The 24,003-nt window shown below is 39.0% G+C and overlaps 1 protein-coding gene across 2 annotated transcripts; it reads right to left on the bottom strand.

Annotated features, from left to right (window-relative positions):
- Positions 1-3,129: 3,129 nt before the first annotated feature.
- Positions 3,130-23,383, bottom strand: PSEN1 (presenilin 1). 2 transcript variants are annotated; one of them, XM_009875059.1, is made up of 11 exons: positions 23,237-23,383; positions 21,373-21,411; positions 18,411-18,667; positions 17,046-17,187; positions 13,319-13,386; positions 11,354-11,574; positions 8,983-9,081; positions 7,691-7,777; positions 6,688-6,861; positions 3,895-4,013; positions 3,464-3,619 (listed from the first exon to the last, which is right to left on the bottom strand). In XM_009875059.1, the coding sequence occupies exons 1-11, from the start codon at positions 23,318-23,320 to the stop codon at positions 3,464-3,466; spliced, it is 1,446 nt and encodes a 481-aa protein (XP_009873361.1). In that variant the 5' UTR covers positions 23,321-23,383. The 2 variants fall into 2 exon arrangements, with proteins under 2 accessions (XP_009873362.1, XP_009873361.1); XM_009875060.1 differs by lacking the exon at positions 21,373-21,411 and having other exon boundaries at positions 3,130-3,619.
- Between the last annotated feature and the right edge of the window lie 620 nt (positions 23,384-24,003).

The following is a 24,003-nucleotide window of genomic DNA, read 5'->3' as shown; positions in this document are numbered from 1 at the left end:
TTATTCAGCTCAAAGAAGTCATCCTCTGCCCAGTCAGAACCACTCTGAACATGTTGTAACATCACGTGCATACCTTCAAGACTCACCTCACACAGATGACATTTGAATTTGAGTGCCACCATAGCAGTCATGCATAGATATGACAGCATCACACACCTTTGCTGTAAGACCAGCCTCCAGGGATCGCTCTTTTTCGCTCTGGATTAAATTCCCCACAACAGGAAATTAAAAAAAAAAAGAGGGAGAAAGGAAAGTGGATGGGTTTTATCCAAATCTGTAACTTGGTATTCTGTTTTCTCATTTATTTATTTGAAGTTTAGCCAAAGAAGGAGACTAATCATTGGTGCAAGGTGAGAGAGGAGAGGAAGCTATCATGATACTTGGTTTCAAAGTGTGAATTTTGAAACAGCCACACAACAGTTCTCAGTCAGCTTGGGCACAAAAGAGATGAATCTAGCTACTAGTGTTACACAATACTTCTTTCAGAGCTACAGTCTAATGTGCAGTCATTAACATACTAATTTAATAGTAATGAAAACGCTGTCAAAAATGCAGACTACATCTGCATTTCAGTTACATCAAGCTGAGTTGAAATAGTTCAGCATCTCAAATTAGATCGGTGTTTTAAGACAAAGTAGAGGCAAGTGACACAACCTTCACGCTTATGTAGCAACAATCCAAACGCAAACAAGAACTATTCGCAACTGAACTTTATGGACCCAAGTAATGAGATGATCTTGAGTTGCAAGATCTCATCTGGAACATAAGTTACCATGACTTGACATAAGAGGGCAAATCTAGAAAATTTCATGTGGTTTTGAAGGTGTACGCAAGATGTGGTAACAAGCAGTGTGCTTTAACATAAATTGGCCTGGGCTTGAAAGAAAATTTCCCTTCCAAACTTAGTCTGACATTCAAAAACATAAAATTCAACAGTTTCTGTCAATATAAATTTTTGTCTCCACCACTAACTCCAAACTAGCACAGAAACTCAAACTTCAGGATAGCAGAAGCAGCTCTGGGGAATGGAAGACCGACAATTTAGTGTTTGAAGATCCTGAGCTCTTCCTTAGGTTGGTACATCTAACACCCATTCAAGTATGTGGAAAGGCTTTTGCGCACTTCTGCAGATTCTAAAGCATTCTAAAGCGACTCTTAACGGAGCTAGTGCTCCCATGGTGCATATTTAAGCCCAAACCCAAACAATAAAGATGACTACTGCATTTAAGTAACAACTCTTAACTGAGAGTTGGCTCAGATATGCAAACAGATTCTAACGATGCCAACTCTGAGCAAACCTGTTCTGTACCATGAAACAATAGTCAGGGTGCCCAAGAAAACACACAAGGGAATTTTCTTAGATACAATGCTCAGCAAACAGACAAGTTACAATAGTATAAAAAACCCAACTCAATGTCTTGTAAAAAAACCACCACAAAACAAAACCAAAAACCAACCAATCTGTTTTAAGTCAGGCTTCATTGCAGCAAAATATGGAATATTGATTTAAGCTAGAAAATACAAGCAAGTTGGACTTGAAAAGTCAGAATAAGTAATTTTGATATGGTTAGTTTATTAATGCTATCCACGATGAATCAGCACACAAATGAGATGAACAGAAGTACTTCAGAGGAGACAAGACAATATATTTTATGAAAAATGTAAATGCTAACACTACTGTTAGCAAGTCATACTGGAAGAAGAGACAGATGTTTCTGAGGACAATCAAAATAAGCCTGTCTCAGTTTTAAAGCAGATTTATACATCACAGCCTTTCTTCCCATACTTGGGCAAGGGCTGGTGAGCCTCTGTGACGTTTCAGTCCTTTGAATCTATAGGCACTGAAACAAAGCTCCAGAATAAAGGTAAGAGGAGCTTGTGTCAGGATTTTGACAGTTGTTCTACTTGGCAAGAACTCCAGTATCAAGATAAAGCAAGTAAAATGGAATGCCTGTCAATAGCATCCGCTCCCTAAGCTTCACTCTGGAAACAAAGAATTACTTGTAGAGTAAGAGCCTACGGCAAACACAATTTCATCTCACACAAGTCTCATTTCCAAGCAATTATTCATAAACAAGTTCTTTCAGATTACGAAGAAAACAGTTTAGCAGTTTTAAGGTTTGAATCAATTCTTTTTCTTTTAAGAAGTTCAAAATCTTGACTGCTCTTTTCAGTATTCTGAGTTGTCTTTCATTTCTCCAGTCTTTGGTACCTCACAGGAGATGTAACTGAAGTGAAGAGGGCCACAAATTTTGCTCCTTGGTTACATTAAATAATGTCTCATCTAACTTGAGAAGTATCATCACCAATAAAGATAGTGCACAAAAAAAAATTCCTGCCCAACCTGAGGTGTTAGACAGCTTAGTGACCAATACTTCAGGTCAACAGAACTGTAAAGCACATTTTTGAAGAGGAAAAATTTCAGTGATGCATTAGAAGTGCTACTAATAGCACTTTGGCCTCTAGATCTGGCAAGATAAAGTCCATCTGGGATTGCTGCAAATATCTACTTATTTCATAAGAATTTCAAAAGAAGGAACGTATACCAGCAATGCAGTCCATGCTGTTGACGACTATTCTCAAACACAAGGTTTGAAAAGGTGTTCTAGCAAAATGTTTTGCAAGACCACGAAAAGCGAGTCCTGAAATTGCTCGTTAATGCAGTTTTATTCACCTTTTAGAGTCTAAGATCCAAATTAGGATCTTATGATCCCCTAATGCCAAATAATTCTGTCCAAGTCTAAGTAGCTACATAAACTGGAGCAGGTGTACAGAAGGTGCACTCCATGCTTGAGGATACAAACTACTAAGAGGCTCTAGTTCCAGTGTGGGGGGAAAAAAAAGAAGCTTTTAAATTTACTAAACCAAGCACACTCAGGCACAGAGGCTATGAAGTGGTGGAGCACTCTTAGAGTGACAGTACTTTCTCTGTTTGTCGAATTGCCACAAAGTCCTTTCTCGTTACACAAAGCACGGTCAGGATTCCACTGTCAAAACACCACTGCTGAAGAAGTCTCAGTTGGGCTTCTCGCTCTTACAAGCGGTTACAGGGACAAGTTCCATGTGATTTGTGAGCTTCCTCTGGTAACATCAAGGAAGTCCTGAGCACCCTTAATGCTGTGAAAATAATCAACCTGTGGCAAGAGAGCACATTGCTGGTGGAAGCTTTAGCAATTCTCACACAGGTGGTCCTTACCAGAGATATGACCTCTGATATAACAGCACCCCGTTTAGAACATCAGGAAGAAGCCACTTTCACGCAGAAGAATTCCTATGGTGCCCAGTGCAGCAGTTGTCTCCGGAAAAACAAAAAACAAAATCCACACCACTGGAGGAAGTTGTCATGATTCAAGTGTGGAATCTCGAGTATTAAACTTCAGTCTCATTTGAGAACTGAGGGAAAAACATTTTTCCTCCTCCCAGATTTGCTACAAATATCCAGAGAATGCCAGCATCAAGTGTGCTAGATATAAAACTGGTGGAATGCTAGCTGGTCCATAAACGGTTGCACCAAGTTATCTGTAGCAAAGTAAAAAACTAGCCCAAACGTTATGGAGATTGGAAGAGCTGGTAAGGCCTTCTTAAAGATGGCAAGAAGCAGAAGTGTAAGGCACAGACCCTGAGAGGAAGAAAAAAAACAAAACACAAAAACATAGGGAGAAATTAGGGATCTCTGACAAGCAAAAGATTCTATATATTAATCTATACATTAACCCCACAGAAATACGAGATACAGCTCATGTCTTCCTAAAGCCTTAAGGTACAGATGAAGATCACAACTAAAGCCCTCATCATTTTTCAGTCTAGCCACCAAATAAATTCCAAAGGAGCAGCAGTCATGCCTGCTGGTGAACAACAGAAACGATCTCTATTATAATATCACATTATACTCACAATTAATATGGCTACAAAACACGCTAAAGTTGTATTCCAGTCCCCGCTTGCTGTTGCAGAGGCTTTGCCAACAAGGACACTGTAGAAAATGAAGTCTCCTAAACCCAGCTTTACTCCTCCTGCAAGAGTGAACATGTGACAGCACTAAGTATCAGACAGTCATATCAGTAATTGTCAGAGAATAATACTGATTTACAATAAGTATCAATAAGAAATTATAACAAGAATATTTTATTTTCAGTACCACTTCTGAATCAAGTGATACACAAAAACTCTCATGAAACGAGACAGCTTAGGAACATTACACCACTCAATTCATCCTATAAATAGAATTTTTCTATATTCCTAGTCTCCTGCATGTATGTCCTTGTTTTGGGTGAGGCAGAGTTAATTTTCTTCCTAGTAGCTAGTACAGTGCTGTGTTTTGGATTTAGTATGAGAATAATGTTGATAAAGCTGACGTTATAGTTCTCGCTAAGTAGCACTTATCCTAAGTTAAGGATTTTTCAGTTTCCCAGGCTCTGCAAGCAAGGAGGTACACAACAAGCTGGGAGGGTGCACGGCCAGGAAGCTGACCTGACCTAGCCAAAGGGATACTCCTTATCGCAGAACATCCTGCTCACTATATAAATGGGGAGGAGTTGGCCAGGAGAGGCAGATCCCTGCCTGGGGACTGCCTGGGCATCAGTCAGTGGGTGGTGAGCAATTGCATTGCTTATCTTTCTTGCCTTTTATTTCACTCTCTTTTTGTTATCTTCCTTCTCATCACTATTACTATTTTATTTTAATTCAAGTTCAGTTATTAAACTGTTCTTATCTCAACCCATGAGGTCTACTTGTTTTCGGTTCTCCCCCTCATCCCACTGGGAGGAGGAGCAAGGGAGCAGCTGCGTGGTGCCTGGTTGCCAATCAGGGTTAAACCATGACAACGTACAAATGCAGGATACACAAACTCAGGCATCTGTAATTTTATTTGTTGGGGAGGTGTCTGGTTTTGGCTGTCATGTCATATTCAACAGAACATTAAAGTACAATTCCTTTATGGCAGCCAAGCGAGGGAGAAAACAAGTAAGTCTTTTGCCAATAACGTTTCATCTGCCACTTAGAAACCTATACCCAGGAAAATATTCCACTAACCTCCCAATTTTCCTACAGAATTCTTACCAATGCAGTTCTAAAAAGCACCTGTATGTAATTACAGGGCATACTGCAAAGGCAAAACCCCAACATATTTAGTCGAACACATGAGATTCACAAGTTAATGTCTTACTCTTTCAAACAGTAATCACCACTGTAGGAACTGCTCTGGGAGCACAATGCTGAATTATTTATACAAACAAAATAATGAAGATTTCCTGAACACCAGTTCACTTTCTGGGCTTTTAGTCCAAAACATTAAGTCAGAGAGGCCACCAGCAGGTCACTAGCTGTTCTCATTCAGCCTATCTTTTACTTTGTCATCCAGTTACAGCCCAGCCCAAAACTCACTTTAGAGTTCTAAAAGGAACTTGACGCATCAAAACAGAAATGTTGCCTGGTTGATCACTGGGGGTAAAAAAAGGAAGGAAAAAAGAAAACAAAGGAAAAGAAAAAAGGAGAAAAGAAAAACGCAACCCTACTCTTTCAGCAGGCTCCAACGTATGGTCTAGAGTAGTGCATTCATGAAGAGCTCTTTAGCACTAAAACATCCCTTAACTGCTGAAACTAAACTCGGATGCTTGCTTCCAGAGTGACACAACCATAAGCAAAGGGAACTGCTAGGTAACTCCTTCCACAGAAGCCAAATCTCCAAATTTCTAATAAGCTGCTCCAAACTCCTTGTAAGCTAATGCTGGCTGACAAGTCTGACTGGATCACTGCACATCTGCCATTACCATTCACTGCAGGAATGAAGGAGAAAATTATTAGTCTGGCCTGACAAGAGTTTTAGTTAACCAATTAACTAAAATAGCCCAATTCCTAAAATTTTTGCACCTCGATATTATTTTTTTAAACTCTAGTAATTAAAATGGATTTGTAAAACACTCTGAATTGGGCATTTTTGAGATAAAGTAAATACTAGAATTGCTCTTAAAGTAGAAGGCTCTATATTTTTAACAGAGGAGCACCTGAGAATCAGAGGAAGCAGATGCACCTGCTAAATATGGCAGCATCACATGGGGAGAACAGTTTACTAGACAGGCAGATCCTAATTTATTTAGAGCTTCGCAAATCTAATAGCAGCTTAAACTCCATCTGCAAATCATGAGCCTGTTAAAACAGGTATCTAAGTATTGATGTCATGCACTCTCCAAAAATACTGCACCTCAGCAAGATGCTGGGAAAAAATAAGCAATCCCATGGCATTCTGCATTCATTTCAGGCTCCAATCAGGTTTTAAAGATTGCTTTTTACAGAGGGGATCATAATAGTTTAATCTTGAGGCACAAAAAGATTAAAAGACTGCATTTACAGGGCCTAAAATCCAAAAGAGGTGATACACAGCGGGACACTGCCTGAAAAAAGACAGAAGCTAATGATGTATGATGGTCTGAAAGCAGCCTGTGCTACTCAAGTTTTGAGTTAATGTATGAAACCAAGGATTTGTTTAGGCAATATTACCCCTGCATCAAACCCCAAAGCTGCTCCATCTATTTCTATGAGGCATGCCAGTATCGATCATGAGCAAGAGCAGCTCTTCAGCTTGCTTTTATAGCTCACAGTGTATTTTATCTGTGCAGTCAGGACAACCAAGGCTAAAATTAACCAGCTTCAGATTTCCTAAGTCTTTCAGACGCAGTCCTCCATACTCACGTTCTTCAGGGTCTTCACTCGTTTGAGAGTTACTGGGCAGAGCCTGAACAGCAGCCCGTGATTCAGGCGTTGATTCAATGGGTCCTATTCTGTTGTCCCTTTGTTGCTGCCACTCCTGACTAAAGCCACCGTCATCTGCTTCAGCGTCTTCGTTCTGAGTCTGGTTTGCTGGAGCTCAAAGGAAGAAAAGCATACAAGATCTTCAGAAATGTGCCTTCTAAAACATGACAATCTCTCCACAGGCAAGATCACAGAAGAATGAGGGGAAAACAAAAAAAGAGGTATTCCATAATATTCAGCAACATCTAACATTGGCACACACTGTTACGAGACATTCTGACACAGGATTTTAATACTCATTTAAACAATCAGAAGCTAACGTGCACTCTGCGGTCACAGTATCTACATGTCACACTCGAGTCCAAGTATTCAGGAGTACTTTGACATAACAGAGCAGAAGTTCTATGGTGACCTAATTTAAAGATCACAGTTTAAGGAATAAACTCTCATCTAATATTTCATTTGCTTCTTTAGTCAATGTCGACAGCTTAATTTTCCAGTAAAACTTTACTAAAAATTACATGAACATACACCCCTTCAAGCATGTTAGATTCAAAAAGTCTGCTCTGCTTTAATAATACACAGAAACAAGCAAACCCCATGTTATTTAAAACCAGCTGCATAGCCAAGAGGGCTAGACACACTTCTGTTTAATAAAAATATATGTGAGCTAGCATTACACTACATCACCCCAATTTGAGAAGCACTGAGCTCTGTCAACAGTTATCTATTGCGAGTCATTTCACCACCAACACCCTGGATCCCAGAAAAATGAATGCAAGAACATGAACTGAACAATGTGTAAGTAATATTTGAAGGCTTGATAGAATCATCATTCCTAATAAGGCCACCACTCTACTACAGCAATCAGGACACTTAAAAAGCTAAAAGCCAAGCATCCAACATAATGACAACTATAAATGCTTGTCCAAGAAAAATTCACCTTGTTTATCGTAAGTGGAGTTTTTGGAAGCTTTCCGCTGGGCTTCTGGATCTTCCTCAGCCATGTTCACTAGCCATACCATTGTCGCTGTTAAAAAAAAAGTAAAAACCAAAACCAGCATAGCTAATCGTATCTTCAGATACACATAATTCTGAAATAGTCTCAGCATCATTCCGTTATGTTTGGGTTTTTTTGATACAACTATCTTTTACAACAGGCAATTTTACTCTTTTTAAAGCACAGCAAAAGCTGGAATTGGAACACAGTCTCACGTACAACATGCATTTACAGGATTTGGTGAATAAAGGTTTTATTCTTACTAGACACTGAAAAAATGGCAACAGCTGTTGCCAGAGAAATTACTTCTATGTATTCGGCCCACTCTGAAAACCAGAATCAACAGTTTCTTTAACTTTTTTTCCATTAGTTACTTTATCTGCAAGTAAAAAGGTCTATTAAAGACCGGTACCTCAATTCAGAGGTAGTATTTGTAACAAAGAACTCTCCAATCTGGAGGCAATGCAGTGTCATCACATTTCAACGGTATATTTTAAATAAAGTTTATGGTTTCTCAGTATTAACTTCTCCTCCCACAAAGCACAGCAATAGGCAACTATGAGTAGTATCAGTAAAACACAGCAGAAGTGACAGATAAAGAAACTCCTCCTGATTCTCAGCTGGGAACTTGTCCCTGCAGCAGCCAGGCAGCCCACAGCAAACCTCCTGCTTCTGAACATGGGCCCTTCCTGAGCACCCCCGGCGTCATGATTTATCATTAAACAGGTCTTAACTGCAATTGGCATTCAGTAGGCTATTCTTTGCAACTGCACGGAGGGAAAAAAAAAAAAAAAATTCAAATAAAGACAAGCCTTGGAGAAATAGTTCTGTAAACGAATCTCTGCCTGGCAATTTCTCCTTTTCCTTTCAGTAACATACAGGTTATTTGAGCACTGAAAGCTGACACATATTTTCTGAAAACAACACCCTTTTAATACACCCTTTGAATAGACTTAACTCACAGCCTAATGACAAACTCCTTTGGTCAAAGCAAGGTGTATTACCATTTTTCCTTTTTGTATTTTGTAACAAATACACACTGGTTTTATCTTGAAAGATCTTAGCCAGAGATATTCTGCTGTTTTGAGTCAACTGTAAAAGGAAAACCGAGGCTTAAATGAACAAATTTAAGAATTCCAGTTGACAAGCAACATGTTAAAATACAGAAAAATGATAAAGACACATCAGCTGAGTGGGTGATTGTAAGTTTCAAGTATTTAACAAAACGTACTTACAGGAGTAGATAAGTGCTGGGAAGAGTGTTTCATTTCTCTCTTGAGCTGTTTCAACTAGCATACGCAGAGGACCTTTAGGACACAGCACAGCAACCAAATCTGAAAGGAAGAATGAACAGATCTTACTTACATCACTGCAGATATACTTACAAGAAAGGTTTTCCATAACACTTGCAGAGACTGCTAATGAGATAAAATTACACCCTTGTGCCCCTGGCCACACGTCACTATGCTACAGGAATACTTCTTGATACTCTCAGTCATACAACTCATTTTACATATTACTGTAAAATGTATAAAACTTGAAAAAAATGTGATGTCCATCACTTAAGATATGCAACTGCAAATGTATCTCTGTATGTTGACTTGCAAGTTGAAAACAAATAAATTCATGAAAGCTACAATTCACCTAACACCTTGGAAGCACCCAAGCTTGCTTTCTAATATCAAAGCTTTTCTTAACCCAAATCTAATGCTAAAACAAATTTTAAGATAAAAAGTAAGGCTTAAATAACTTCTAGGAAGTAGGTGCAACTGCCAACTTATTCCCACTTGAAGAGGAAAAAAATTGAATGTGCATATGAGCGTATATCCATATGTGCATATAAGCGTTGCAGAAAAATGCTGTGTTTGCACAGTTCTGAGAGGTGTTCAAAGCATATTTAGCATAAAAGAACAGTAGCTTTTTGTTACTTCCCTCAATTTTTGTTCACGTGACAGTACATGAAATTGGGCAAACAAATAAAACTTAACTGAAAAGCCACAATTTACAGTGAAAGTTACTCATATACAGATCCAAGAGCAGCACCAATAAAAACTCCTTTATCAGATGCTCCACTTGCTTTCTCACCTGCACGTTGATGGTTTGTGAATGAAGTTTGCAACTCCCCAACCAACCTCAGCTACTTCTCCCTTGTCTTCCACGTCTGGACAGAAAGCTGTTAACATTTGCCTATGAACCTTACGACTACCTTTTGCAGCTGTCCACTCACTGTGTGCCTTTAAATTCCTTTGAAACAAAATGTGACGTGGAAAGGAAGAGCTCACTTGTCAGGAACCGTTCTGTCACACAGGGAAGCTCTTCTGCACTGGAGCTACCTGCCCTGGCATCACTGCTGGTTCTGCTCAAAGCAAAGAATTCTTATAGTGTGGGGTCCCAGGCTTTGAAACTTCTCCCCCCTTTACTTAAAACAATCACATCACGGTCTTGCAATGTGACCTGAGGAGTGATTTTGTTTTGCAATCACTGAATGAAAACTGAACGCTTGGGAATACTCAGATTTGTTCCAGTGATACGAAGGGTTGAAGTGGGGAAAAAAGGATGAGAAAGTTTTCTTTCTCTGCCTTATGATCCATGAGCACACATACAAGGGATATTTTCCCTCCATCTATTAAAGGAAGGAAGAGGACACCTAAGGTGTCCACTGACCTACCAGAGCTGATCAAATCTTATCAACCCCTGCCCTTTTACAACTGGAGAGATTCTCAGTCTTTATCACCATTGACTTTCAGAGTACACATTTACATGCTTCCAAAAAAAATTCAAGTTCTGAGCACATCTTCATGGACACAGTAAGCTGTAATGTTTTAATTATGTCTAAGTTATTGGATTTTAGTCTTGCCTGGGAACTAAATCAGTATTTGGGATATAGAGTGATCTTCCCGAAAGCATCCAGTGCCCTCTAAAGCTTTATGAAGAAACTACATCTAGGAATCTCAGTCATCATTCTGAAATAGCATATGTGATAATTAAAATTAATTTTCTTTTTTGTTTAAAGAACAATAATCAAGAAAATAGATTTCACAACTATATCCTTCTAAATGTAAAATCAAGCAACTAAAACTGTCTTTAATCTTTTCTTGCTTCCTTCTCATTATCGGAATCGGCACGGATCAGGGTGCTGTTTCCAGGTCCACAAATCTGAGCAATTTGTATGTTGGGCAGATCTACACCTCTATGGGACTGTACCTGGACAATAAGCTCTTAAATTCTGAACATACAATAGTTTCCAAGGATTCTTGGGGCAAATGAGAGGCCAAAAGCTCTTTAACTTCATAGATGAGATCAAAATGGCAACACAGGCCTCTTATCTCCTTCTCTCTTGAATTACCTCATTTCTCCTCAAAGAATCTAGAAAGCCTAGAAAAAAATGAAGATGGCATCACACAGTCACACCAAGCCCTCAGCTGCAGGAGGCTGATCTCAGTTTATATCATGATCTTATTTCTGAAGTCTGTCATCACCTTTTCCACTGTTTTGCACGATATCACACACACGCTTTTTTTTTTTTTTTTTTTAACGTTTGCAGACAAACAGAAAAGTCAGGGAATAGAAGAAATTCCCATAGTTATGCCTGTGCCCAGACCTTACCATACACTGAAATGACAGCCAGAATAAGCCACGCGGTCCATTCAGGAAGGTACTTAATGAACACCAAGGCCATGAGAGCACTTATCATAATGAGATACGCCTGCTGGAGCCGAAGGGGACCCTTCCAGTGAATACAAATCATTCCCACAACACCAAAGTTCCAGATCATGAGTGCCACCGTAACATAGTCCATGGCAACGTTGTACGTCTTAAAAACCTCACTGAAAAATAAAAATAAAATTCAACAATAAGGAAAAGAATATGGGCTGCATTACCTTAAAACAATGGAAACAAGTTGTATATGAAAGCTTCAGAATATTCTAATTTTATTTTCATATTCAGTGTACTGGCACAAATGTAAAACTCTCTCGCCAACTAGTAGTTAACTATTCTTCACTACGGGGAGAATTTCACCAGTGTTGGTTTCACACCAACTCTTTCCAAAAATTTTAATTATTGTTCTATGTCACCCTTAACCAAAGTAGAAACTGACAGGAGAGGATATTATCGCAAACCCCATCATTTTCATTATGCTCATGATTTTTAAAAATCAGAAGAATAAGTACTTATGAGGTTATAATGTGTCTCTAAAGGCAGGCAAACAGATCTCTCTCTATTTACCTGCTGCCTATGGAATGGAAACCCTTTGCTAACTTCAAAGCAACATATAAGTGGTTACTCTATTTTATTCCTCACTAAAGTGAAAAGCTTTCTTTTTGGATGAACTGTTTCACACCAAATACTACAACCTAATAAAGACCCTCAATATGCAAACCCAAAGCAGACAAATATGTTGTCACCAAGTCACAGGTGATTTCCACTGACCCAGGGAAGACTCGTTTGCGATGGCTTTTTGCAGATTCTGCTGCTACCAACTCATCATCACGCTAAGAACCTTAAAACATGCACGATCCCTTCCTCCAGGAAATCGGTCTTTCGGAGTTGTTAGCTGGCCTCCGAGATGCAGGGTGCTAGCAGGATGCCTCATGTCTAACTGGTCTACAAACTCCCTCCTCACTCACGTGGAAAAGGAGGCCAGCACTGCTGTGAGGCAGCAGGGACACACGAAGGAAAGCCGAGCGTCAGGCCAGCGTTTCGCCTCTCTGCTCACACGTGCCCACAGGAGAGGACCAGCTCCAAACCAAACCCAAGGGAAGCGAGCCTGGCGACTCGTCTCCACCCAGCCTGCCCTCGCGCAGCACACACTGCCTCCTACTTCAACTTATTCAGGCTGGAGAAAATACTGACCAAAAAAGGCATCACAGGTCACTTTTAGCAAAAATTAATGACTGAACACCATTTTCTCCCCCTAGGGACCAAATTAACTAAGCTTCAAAGGGCAGGGTATCTGTCATCAAGTGGTACAAAATCAGACGCAGTGTAACGATCTCATGGCACAACTCCAGTTACAAACCCTGACCAGGTTGCTCCTGTTAGAAAACACCGAGTATCACATACAGCTTCTCTTGCTATCTGGATAAAGGCACACTTTCAAATTTGAAAAGAAAAACACTGAATACATTTTGGTGAGAGTGTAGATTCTTTCCAGTTGACTCTTTTCTGCCACTCCCATGTTAACAGCCTTTGCACACACTGCCCACCACCAAAGCCATGATGTGAACAACTGCCCTTGAGTCATACAGCTATGAAAAACTACGTTATCAGAAGATACAATAGCAGAATAAGCTACTCTGTGGAAGAGAGCTTATTCCGGTGATGCGTGTGACGGACAGCTTCTGCACAATATCAGATGCACTATAAACCCCTCTCTTTGATGTGTACTCTATGAACCTATAAACCTAAAACCTATAAAGTCTATGAACCTATAAACCTAAAAATTTGACTGCAATACCTTACTCATTATCATTCCTCTGAAGATTCAAGGGCTAGTTCTAAAAGAAATACATGCTAAATAAATACATGCGATACATGAAAAATAGTGTATTAATGCTTTAGTTCGCTTACCCCAGGTAGATGAATGAGAAAAAGAAAAGTAGCAAAAGAGAAGAAATTATAAGCCAGCCATGGATCACCTAGAAAAAAAAAAGTAGCAATATGGATTTTTTTTTTTTAAAAACTTCTTATTTTACAGTTAAGTTGAAAATGCTTTTAAGGTTATTTTCCCTTTTTGATTAAAGCAAGAAAATGACATTTAGATATCTCTGGTTGTTGCTAAAAATTAATATTTAGTCTATACACATTATTGTATTTAAATTTCCACTTAGAATTTTAAGTACTTTGTGGTCTTTCAGTAGAGGTTCTAGACAATGAAAACTACTGTTCATATATTTTTAGGCCTTTTTGGTAATAGTGGCATTACAACAAAGCAGAAGAATCCAGCATTAACACAGATGGAAAATATGATTCATTTCTGCGCAATTAAAAAGCCTGCCCCAATTCCAAATATTTTTCAGAATACAGTTATAGAATTAAATGCTGGAACATAGAAAAAAATCCTCAGTGCTTATCTGCTGGATTTCAGAATTAGCTTGTCATCAATGACGGACTACATAGAATGATTTCTATATTCTCTATCATTCATCTTTAGACATAATCCCTAATTTTAATGTAAGAGCAAATACACATGGCCAACAACCTAATAAAAAACAGTTTTCCCACTCCATGGGAAAAGAGATTTAAAATTGGAAATTACAGGCACTCAGACTTGGCACTGGCAAAAGTGTGCACCACTCTTGTGCATTACCGTATTAAATAAAAAATTAAGACTGAAGAACCTTGTAATGTTGGCCATCTCTGAACTAAGAATGAAATACACATTTGTCAAATTCCCAGCACAGAATCTTACATACAAAACCTGACTCAATGTTGCAAGCAGATAACCGGTCAGAAGGAATAATCTAGAAATGCAAGCTGCGTAAAAAATGCTGTTTTGAACAGACACGGGCAATGGAAAATTAACTGCTTAAATTAGCTCTATATGTACACCAGACAAAGTATTCAGAAACTGCTTAGAAATCACGTTACCTATTTCTCTTCTTCTGGCAGACGTGCAGCAGAATGCCTCCTATGTTATAGCATTTAAAATATTTTGCAGGAGATAATTTAAAAGTCAAGCCCAGACTAAAGGAATCACATTTATGTGAGGCAACCAGGACTTTGCAACAAATCAGGAATCTAGCTATTAGTTAGTAATTTAGTACACTTAGTCTAACTTTAAATGCAATTCAGTACATTTAGTCTAATACTAAGTTTTTCCCAAGCATTTTTAAAATTCTTAGCAATTTTTGCAACATCCATTCTCCTCCTTCACACTGTCTGTCTTTCAAAACACACTCAAATTTAACCTTCAACCTAATAAAACCTGTCATTTAACTTGCTAATCTAACAGATTGGCTTTCCATATTTTCTAGTGTATTCTCAAAAAGATTTCGGAATTTCCCACATGTAATAAGCACAGTGCCTGTAAAGATGCTGCAGAAGAGCTGCCAAAGTATGTGTCTCAGTCCATCAACCTGTCAGCACTCACAGTAAGTGAGGGGAATAAACCACATTAAAACTGAAAACTGACAGGTACGTGAAAAAGAATCTAAATTTCAAACAACTTGTAAAGCTACCTGTACATCTAACTAGAGGCCCAACAAGAGTAGTTTTCTTCCTCTGCAAAACCAGTTGAATACATTTTAAGAAAATAGTAAAACAAGCTGGGTAATTTCTTTCAACAGCAACACGACTTCTAACTGTAGTTCTTCAGTTTGTAGTAAAAGTTCTTGAAATTTATCACGGAAGAAAACAAAGTGAATACTAAATGCTGCGTTCAAGTAAAAAGGAAAATGCTGGCACCGAGGCCACAGTCCACTAACGGAGGCAGTTTGAAGAGTTGACATCAGTTGGCATTTTACACACAAATGTTTGTTTTATTCTCAGGATGTATCTCATTTGCTGTGGCATTTTCCAGATCACTGGCCTCTTTTCATACAAGTGATTGTTCCAAAGTATTTCTTGTAAGTTTTGGCCAGCGTTTTCCCCGCAGGATACCATAGCAGATTTGTTGTCTTCTAATTAAAGAATTTTCATTCTCCATTTGACAACAGCTTCTGCACTAATTGACTGCGAGTACAAGAGTCGGCTTTGCCTGCTACAACTTGAATAAAAGCTAAGGAATGCAGAATGCAGAGAATTCAAATGAGCTACGGCAGCCAGATTTTAGTTAGGCAGACTAAAACAATGAAGAATGCAGAGAATAACAGAATATGTTACAAAGAAAAGCTGGTCAAATACAATCAACTTCGAAGATGCTGTTTCAGGTTAGATTTAGGAGCTAGAATCAGGACCATGCTTAACTTAGCACCTACAGGAGAAACACAGGAAAGTAACAGTAGTAAAGCTCTATTCACTTTCTTCAAAGGAGTTTTCTGATAAAAATCTTATGAAGATAATCAAATTATCACTACCAGCTGGAGGCCTAACATTCTTTCACTGTAAGTTCCATTCCCCGTAATCTAGACTACATTCTATATATAGAATTACATGTAAAACAGAATTCAGTGGACAGGAGACTACACTTTATAGCATTCTGGTATAGCAGCACTCTGTTGGCAATTCTAAAAATAAGTTAATAATTTCATTTAATTAGCATAAAATAACTACAGGAAATTTCTGTTGTCTTATCATGCTAATTTTTCAGTTCACCAATTGTTTTTCAAGGAGAACGTGAAGTGCTTTGTAAGGTCAAGAGGGAAGCCAGAAATGTAAAAAGCTTAGTGAAAACTAGATGATGCCTTCAGCGCCTGCGGAGAGTTGCTTGGCTGCCAAGAAATCAGTAGCTGAAATCAGTTATTTGACTGCATTAGAATGAACAGAATCGACAGTTTAAAAAGAAAACTTTGTCAGTTCAAATTTAACACCACAATGTGATAAAAGAGAAGGTCTGCACTTTAAAAAACACTATTCCAAGCTGTATGCAGATTCAGGCAAAAAAAAAAATTCCTCAGTCCTTCCACAGATACTTTTAAAGGGGTTCTACCCCCAGCCATGAAGACTAAGTCCATTTTCCCTCTTGAAAACAAATAATAAAGTTGAGCAAAGCTTAGCACCAGGGCATGGGTCCTACTGCAAAACAGGTTCAAGGCTCCGGCTGCACACTGGGAAGTTTAATTAGGCCAAGCCTTGTGAAACGGGTCATTAAAATCAAAAGACAACCAGGAATTTTCACGAACAACTTCTGCCAGGCAGGTGACATTGCTGTTATTTATGCTAAGCCTGGACTTGCCTGGATTACATCACTATATGTTTGAAATCTTTCAGAGCAGAGCCCTAAAGTCTCTGTGTTTGTCTGGCATGGACAGCCATGCACACATGGGAGACTTCTATACTGGGGGCAGGGTGGGGAGAGCAGAGCCCTTGAAAAACTCTTGAAGTCCTGAATAAATTTCAAATCGTAGGACCAGGTCTGCACTTTGTAGTGCTTGACTACAGGAAGATTTCCGGACGTGGTACATGTCACAGGAAGAGGAAGCAATGGCACCCTCATTCTGACAAAACAGCTGGGCCTTTGCCTCCCTGTTGTGTCAAAGGCACAGAAGCCACAAAACTGAAACAGTGAATCGAATCGCCAAGGCTGCTACTTCTGCTCATTCTCCCTTGATAACCCTCCATTTTGTTCCATTCTCCATAATCCGTTCTAACAAATAAAACAAGCACAATTACTCGGGTCAATGATATTTACACTCACCTTGTAGCACCTGTACTTGTAAAGCACAACCAGGAGTATGGTCATGACAATGATAACGCTGATCATGATAGCCGCATTGAGAATTGAGTTCAAGGCTCTTTGTCCTACCGTCTCAGTCTCTTCTGTGAAAGGAGTGTAGATGCTACAACAACAAAGAGTCAACTGAAACGCCACCGAATGCACAGATGTTTGATACGTGAGGCCAACATCAAACAAAGCCACGGCAATCTTTTAATTCAGAGCGGTAAAAGCAACAGCAATTCTCTACTCAGGCAAAATCTTTTAAGGCAGCACAGTATATTAGGTAAACTTTAATTTTAAAAAAACCTAAGTCTTTAGAAGACTCGCCTTTCCTACATTCTTCAATTAGTACCATTTCTGGCTTTGTAAAACAAACGAAAACCTGAACTCCACATAGTTTGACGCAACTACTCACATGCTACGAGTCACTACGTTACTGCACTACATTACTCCACTGTCACTACATTACTGCAGCTAGAGCTGCACACCATCTGGTGGATTTGCAATCAAAGGATCCCCAGGATGGAGTGAAAAACTTCCCAAAAATAAAAACTCAAGAAAAATACTTCTTTGATGAGCAACTTTGATAGTGAAAAAGAACTTTTGTGTTTTATTGAAACATTTTATGATGTGTTGATATCATAAAAACATTTCAAAGACAAGCACACTTTGGATCACTTTGTCTAAATGATTTCATTGTGGAACATTTAGATTGATTTGCTGTAGGTTCTGACAGGCTCGGTGCTCTTCCTCTGTCTCCTTTCAGCATCAGCTTTCACTGAAATTGCTTTTTTTTGGGCAATATTATTATTTTGAAAAAAAAAAAACATCTATACAGGAAACGAAATTTTCTGTAACTGCAGCAGAAGTGAACCTCATAAAACTGTTTTGCTTTTGCATTTGAATTTCTTTATGAAACAGTGCAGGCAATCCAAAACTTGGCATATATGTTATTTCACCTAAGTTAGCAGTTCTTTCCTTTTCCAAAAATCTTTGTATTCTTGTAGAGTACAACTGAAATGGCTTTGGCTCAGGACTGAGTTTATTTTATAAATACCACAGAGCATGACGAAGTATTAAAATGAAGACTGGGATTTGAATCAAGCAGTAACGAGCAAGATATAATCCCAACTGGTCACCAGACAGACAACAAATGTCAATAGCACCATGAATACAGAGTCTGGTTTCTGGAAGGGAAAAAAAAAAAATTATCTTTGGGATGAAGGAAGGGAAAAGGAAGGCAAGAGGGAGTTTGCTGCTTGAATGAGACTCCTGAAGAAATGGACATTAAAGAAAATCATCTGAATCCCTTGAAAAAATAAGGGAAAAAAAATTGATACATACAGCTGTCCATCCTTGCGCGTATAAAAGCTGACAGACTTGATGGTTGCAACAACGACCACCATGCAAAGCGTGACAGGTACGAACAACATAATGACATGTTTTGCCCCATATTTCAGTGTCAGCTCCTCATCTTCTTCCTCGTCTTGTTCCACCACTTGCTGAATGTTGTTTTGCGGCTGCCCGTTGGTCTCGGACTCAGGATTGTCATTCCTTCTGCGCTCACTATTATCATGGCGACGTCGTTCGCTGTTGTCATTCTGCAATACATGAAAAACAGTTTCCTCAGCGACTACCCACGATCGTATTCTCGTACATTAAGCTAAAGATGATCTTGGGGGGCAAGCGACTAAGGTAATATTTACTGGCAAGAACACTTGTTGCCGCAGCAAGGACTTAAAACAGTAGTAATTAATTGCATCACGTAGTTATCAAAAGAATGGGAGCACAGCGTTATGTCAGAAGCATTTATATTATAAACATCAGCAACTGGAAGTAGGGTGGTTGCATCTAGCAGTCTATGTCACCTTTCCCTTAAACAGAATTTAAAAAGCTGAATAAAGACAGTTTTTTCCTGTGGTCCAAACTACAGTTGATATAAGGGTGCACAACTGTGGATTACTAATAGCTTGACAAGAATTAACTGTATCTACTCCTAGAAACTATGCCAAACAGATATTTATGACCCTAACTCCATGAAAATCCCAAGAATTTTTCTTATTTCAATACCACGTTACTCCCACTATGGTACTTTAGCCAGTCTATACATTAAAATGGAGTTTCACAAAGTATTGTGTTGCCACAGTTTTAGCAAGAGTGACACAGAAATTGTGATCAAACTCAGGTAATTTTCAGTCTTTCTCCTGAGAGTTGATCCCAGTTTCAGTGTGATGGGCCAAGCGTGCAGCTTCTTCCTTTCCTTTCCCAAGGACACCACTCACACAGAAGAAATTCCACCACTCTTGCCAAGAAATGTGAAAGAGCCTCCGAGCCTTCCTGATACTGCTACAAAAAACATCAAGGATGCAATTCGAACACAAGGGCAGACGGAAACTTTCACTGCAACTAAGATTAACCACAAGCAAAAACACGAATTGGGAACACCACCTACAAGTAAATGATCAGGCCTGTGCTCTTCCTGGTGCCACAAACCTTTTGGCCCCTCTCCAAGAACACAACAGGAGAGCAAGCTACGTTTCACCTGTTCTGGATGACAAAGAAAGAAAACCATTTTATGTTCACCAGTCACTCTAAACAAGCCCTAAAATGCAACAGTTTACACAGATTTTTTTTTTTTTTGGCCGTATTACCATGGTCAAAGTCAATGCTGTATTGTTACACTTCCCTCTGCTCAAGAGGGAAGATAGATTTAACACAAAGATTTTTTTATTCCTTACAAAATGAATCTAATTTCTTCAGCTTGAATAAGTGCACTAAAGCAGCTTTAGACTGAAATGCACAATAAACTGAAGAAAGATACCTTTTGCAATACCTTTAATGTATGACTCAGTTTTAGTAAAATTGCTCTAGACATATGATAAGGCATCAAAAATAACCTAATCTATTTTCTGCTTAAGTACTGTTATGCAGGTGATTTTTTCCTTAAACATGCAATGTTCAAGTCTCACCACCTGTCCTTAATAGCATTTCCAAACAGAACTGCTGACTTGTATCTCATTAACTCACTGCAGTTTTTCTGATAAATCAATAGTAATTTTGGAGATTCTTTATACAGAATTTTCCCATCCCCACCCTCAGAAAAGATAAGACTTTTAAGTACACACTCAGGAACTCATAGTGGGGTTTTCAAAAGCACTTAAGTGATTAAGGAGTACAAGTCCCTGGACTTTGAACTGCAAACACTGACACTGCTAAAACCTTAGTTGAAGCTTTACGACTTCCCCAACTCAGGAAAAAATTGCTTTTATGTAACATTACAAAGTACCAACACACCAGATGTTTTGCTTATTTACTCCTTTTTTGTGTAATCCTCAGGATCAAGCTCAGCAGGGTTTCAAGGAAACTGAAAAAATACCTAAAATTGTCTTAAGGAATTAAAACTAGCATGCAACCAGATTTTTAGAATTAAGTTTTCAAACTTAATTCGAATTTAGTATCATTAACTTAAAGTATGTCCTGAAAAAGATCTTGGATTCAATATCATTTCTTACTAAATGAAAGACTCGTTAGAAATGACCTGGTCTTTTGCATAAAGTCCTCACATGTAACTATTGAAAGTCAGATAGAAACAGGAATATGGGAGAAACCAAGTAGAGATCACGTTTAATCGTTCCAAAATGCCAGCTGCAACTGAATCTCCTTCTGTACAGCTCAAATGTAACATTTTTCACTTTGATAGTAAAAACACCCCATTTCTCTCAGTCTCCAACAAGACAACAATAAGCTTACCTGTCTAAATTAACTGCCTTCAAGAAGGCCGTAAGTAACACTATATCGGAGGTGATCAGACACTTCACAAGGAAAGCAGACCTAGGATGTAGGTTTGCACACACTTGCAGAATAAGCTGATTTTTCTCTGCTGTAACAGCAGTCCTGCATGAGGGAGCATTTACCCGTATTTTAGGCACAGAAATATAAAAAGTAAAATAAAAATCTACAGCTTTGCAAAGCAAACGCAAAAACAGCCAAAGGAAAACCCCGATTAACCAGCACATCACTACAAAAAAAGCTGCAAATCAAACATAAAGAGAAAAATTGAAGAAATTAGACCGAGTGCCATTTTACTCCCTTCACGAGTTAGGAAGAAAGACACAATCAAAAAACACCTTTACAGACTAAACCACAGTGCATGAAAAACAGATCAGCATCAAAAGAGGTATAAGAGTTATTTGCTTATCCGCTGTTAAAACCAGAAAAGGTTGTCCTTTAAGGCTACTAAAGTGCAGCTAAATGTGACATGCGCGTGCCCCGCTGCTTAAAAGAACAAAGTGCACTCATATCCTACCTGATCAGTATTAAACAGAGCAGAGGCCATGGACTCTTGCTGAAGCAGAAGCAAAGGAACACACTCTTCACTTTCCTCAGACATAGTTAAAAGTGAAAATTCTGAAGCTAAAAAGTCAGTAACACCTGTTGTAACACCGTAAGCAAACGTGAGTTACGAACTACGCGCTTTCAGGTGAACAAACAATATCAAAAGCAAATGATAGTGGCTTTTGTACCTATCAGGAAAATAGTTAATAGCAAACCCGGAGTAATGCCCCTGAACCAAGAGATAAAATCCTAGCATATTTGATTAAAAATTTTTATTTATTAAATACAGATGCTGCCTGACAGTGGGCACTGTCATTAGCTCTCACGTACACTGCTTATGTTTAAAGGTCATTATACAGCGACAGACATTGAAGACTGGGCTGAACTCTCTGTGTGTGACTGGAAGAAGTGAAGGTAAATGACATCACTTGGTGATATCATACGATCGCTGTCAGCCACACAAGCCAGACAGAGTTAAGTAGGAAGGGATTTTTGTACATGTGCACAAAAATAAAGCAGATGTGTGCATGTAGGGGAGCAAAAAAAATTAAAAAAATCATTACAACTAAGTAATGAAACTACACTTATAGTTACACTTAAGCACAGAAAGAAAAAGCACGATGAGTAGTAATTTGTCAGTACAGTCTGCCAGCGAGAAGTAAACAGAACCATCCGTCCTCCACTGCTGGGAGGGTGCTCTGTAAGGATGGTGAGTCCATGGCTGAGCTCTGCCTTTATCCATCTGGCAGAAGTGGTTGATAAAAGTTAATCTCGCATCTGTCCAAGACAAAAAGGAACCTTTTTCATTCCTTCTGCAGCAAAAGCACAAAGGATGCAGTAGCAAAGTTTCCACTTTTCTATTTTTATTACTAGTTTCTATAATCAGTGAGGTCCTAAGTCGGACTGACTCCATTTAAAAATAAATTTTCAAATGTTTTCTGTTTCTACGGATATAGCAGCATACTGATCTGAGATAAAGATGAGGATTTTTCAAAATCCTACTTAAACTGCTGGATTGTATAGAAGAGTTAGAGCAGGGATCAAAACATTCCCTTGAGTCACTGCCATAAACATGGCTACGAGCAGCCCAGCCTCACAAGAGCATTTCTGTGTCACAAGGAAACCTGATATTCAAGAGCTATACCAGGAGCAAAGAACTGAGCACGACAAATCCAACAGCCTGAGCACCACACCCAAGCAGATCACCTAAAACTTGGTTTTACCAAAACACATGCAGCAACTAGGGGTACGGTTTTAGCAACAATTATGCATTTAGGTCTTTCAAAGCAATCATAAGAAACCTTACGGTTTAAGTTTCCCCTCCCTTCAAAAACCTCAGGAATTCAGAGAGCACACCTTGACAATTACTCAAAATTAAGACATGACAGTGCTGCTCTTCCTGCACAGGAGTAGTGCTCCAGCAATAGCAACAACAAAACCCAGGCTTCGAGCTCTGCCCAGACTAAAATTAACTCTGTGACTGAGAAACCTGTGAACCAAGCAGACCACAGGCAGACGACATCAAGAGAGTGCACTAAATCCTCTAAAGGTCAGTGTTTGACACAGGAGCATCCCACCCCACTTCTTATTTTTACTGAGGGCTTGGTTACTCCAACACCACTTTAAACCTGGGGAAGCCTTATCTGCACATAAAACATGAGTTTAGAACATTAGATATTTTACAGAATATTTCTTTCAGCACTGCTTATCACCGTAACAGTCCAGACAGAGAAAACTGCTCCCAGCTTTCTAGAGTTCTGAACTGTATTTTCATCAACACTCATTATTCAACCTGATTTAACTGCTATCAAGTAATAAAATTGTTTGTTACATACGGTATTGCTGAGGTGGTTATCCGGGAAGTTTTCTGTCAGCTGCCCATGCTGAAACTGGGGTAAGTGCGCAGACAGTTCTGTCATTGGGGCTGTCCTCTGGAAATCACTTATTTCTACACAAAATGGACCCTGCTTCTTGAGCTGCTGAAAGGAAAAAGACATGTAACAGGCTTTTGATCTTACGTGACCAGGTCCTCCATCCCCTCCCTCCTCCGACTTCTAGAGCTCACACAAACCAAAGAACCATTTTCTACCTACACCACAACACCGCACTGTATCACATCTACAAAGAGCTCATAATAGGGATTTTCCAGCATAAAAATAAGAGCATCTAGGTGTTATCAAATTAGTTCATCAGCCACGGAAGTAAGCCAGCAACAAATCAATCGTTCAAAGCAGTTCTCCATTCCTTCTTGTGCAATAAAAGAGGAGCACTGTGCGCTTGCTCAGAGCACAACTTGCACATCTTTAACTCGGCAGAGTACGCTTGCTCCAAGTTGCTTGGTTTCGGATTGCTGATAAGCTCATGGGGAACATTCAAGCAAGGATAACTGAGTTACACTTCATTATTTAAAATCTGGATGTATCTTTCACAGTGTAATGTCCTAAGAGCGACCTAGAGCTACACAAAACAGTATTGCAGCCAAGCCTCAAGAACTGATGCATCTTCGCTTTCCTGACTGGTAGGTTTTATGTGTCAGCTAAATGTACATAAACACACCATATGCTTGTAACAGCTTTATACATCCTTCCATTAAAAAGTCACA

The sequence above is a fragment of the Apaloderma vittatum genome, unplaced genomic scaffold, assembly GCF_000703405.1.
Source record: "Apaloderma vittatum isolate BGI_N311 unplaced genomic scaffold, ASM70340v1 scaffold5178, whole genome shotgun sequence".
Lineage (NCBI taxonomy): Eukaryota > Metazoa > Chordata > Aves > Trogoniformes > Trogonidae > Apaloderma > Apaloderma vittatum.
This window is presented reverse-complemented; position numbering and strand designations above follow the sequence as displayed.

Bases quoted from the DNA above. Each gene is read 5' to 3' on its own strand.
- PSEN1 (XM_009875059.1), bottom strand. From the start codon at position 23,320: ATGACAGAACTGTCTGCGCACTTACCCCAGTTTCAGCATGGGCAGCTG. The intron at 21,412-23,236 runs GTATGTAACAAA...CTTCTGCTTCAG, and splicing joins ATAACCACCTCAGCAATACC to CAAGAGTCCATGGCCTCTGC. The intron at 6,862-7,690 runs GTGAATTTTTCT...TCTTCCTTTGAG, and splicing joins CTCCACTTACGATAAACAAG to CTCCAGCAAACCAGACTCAG.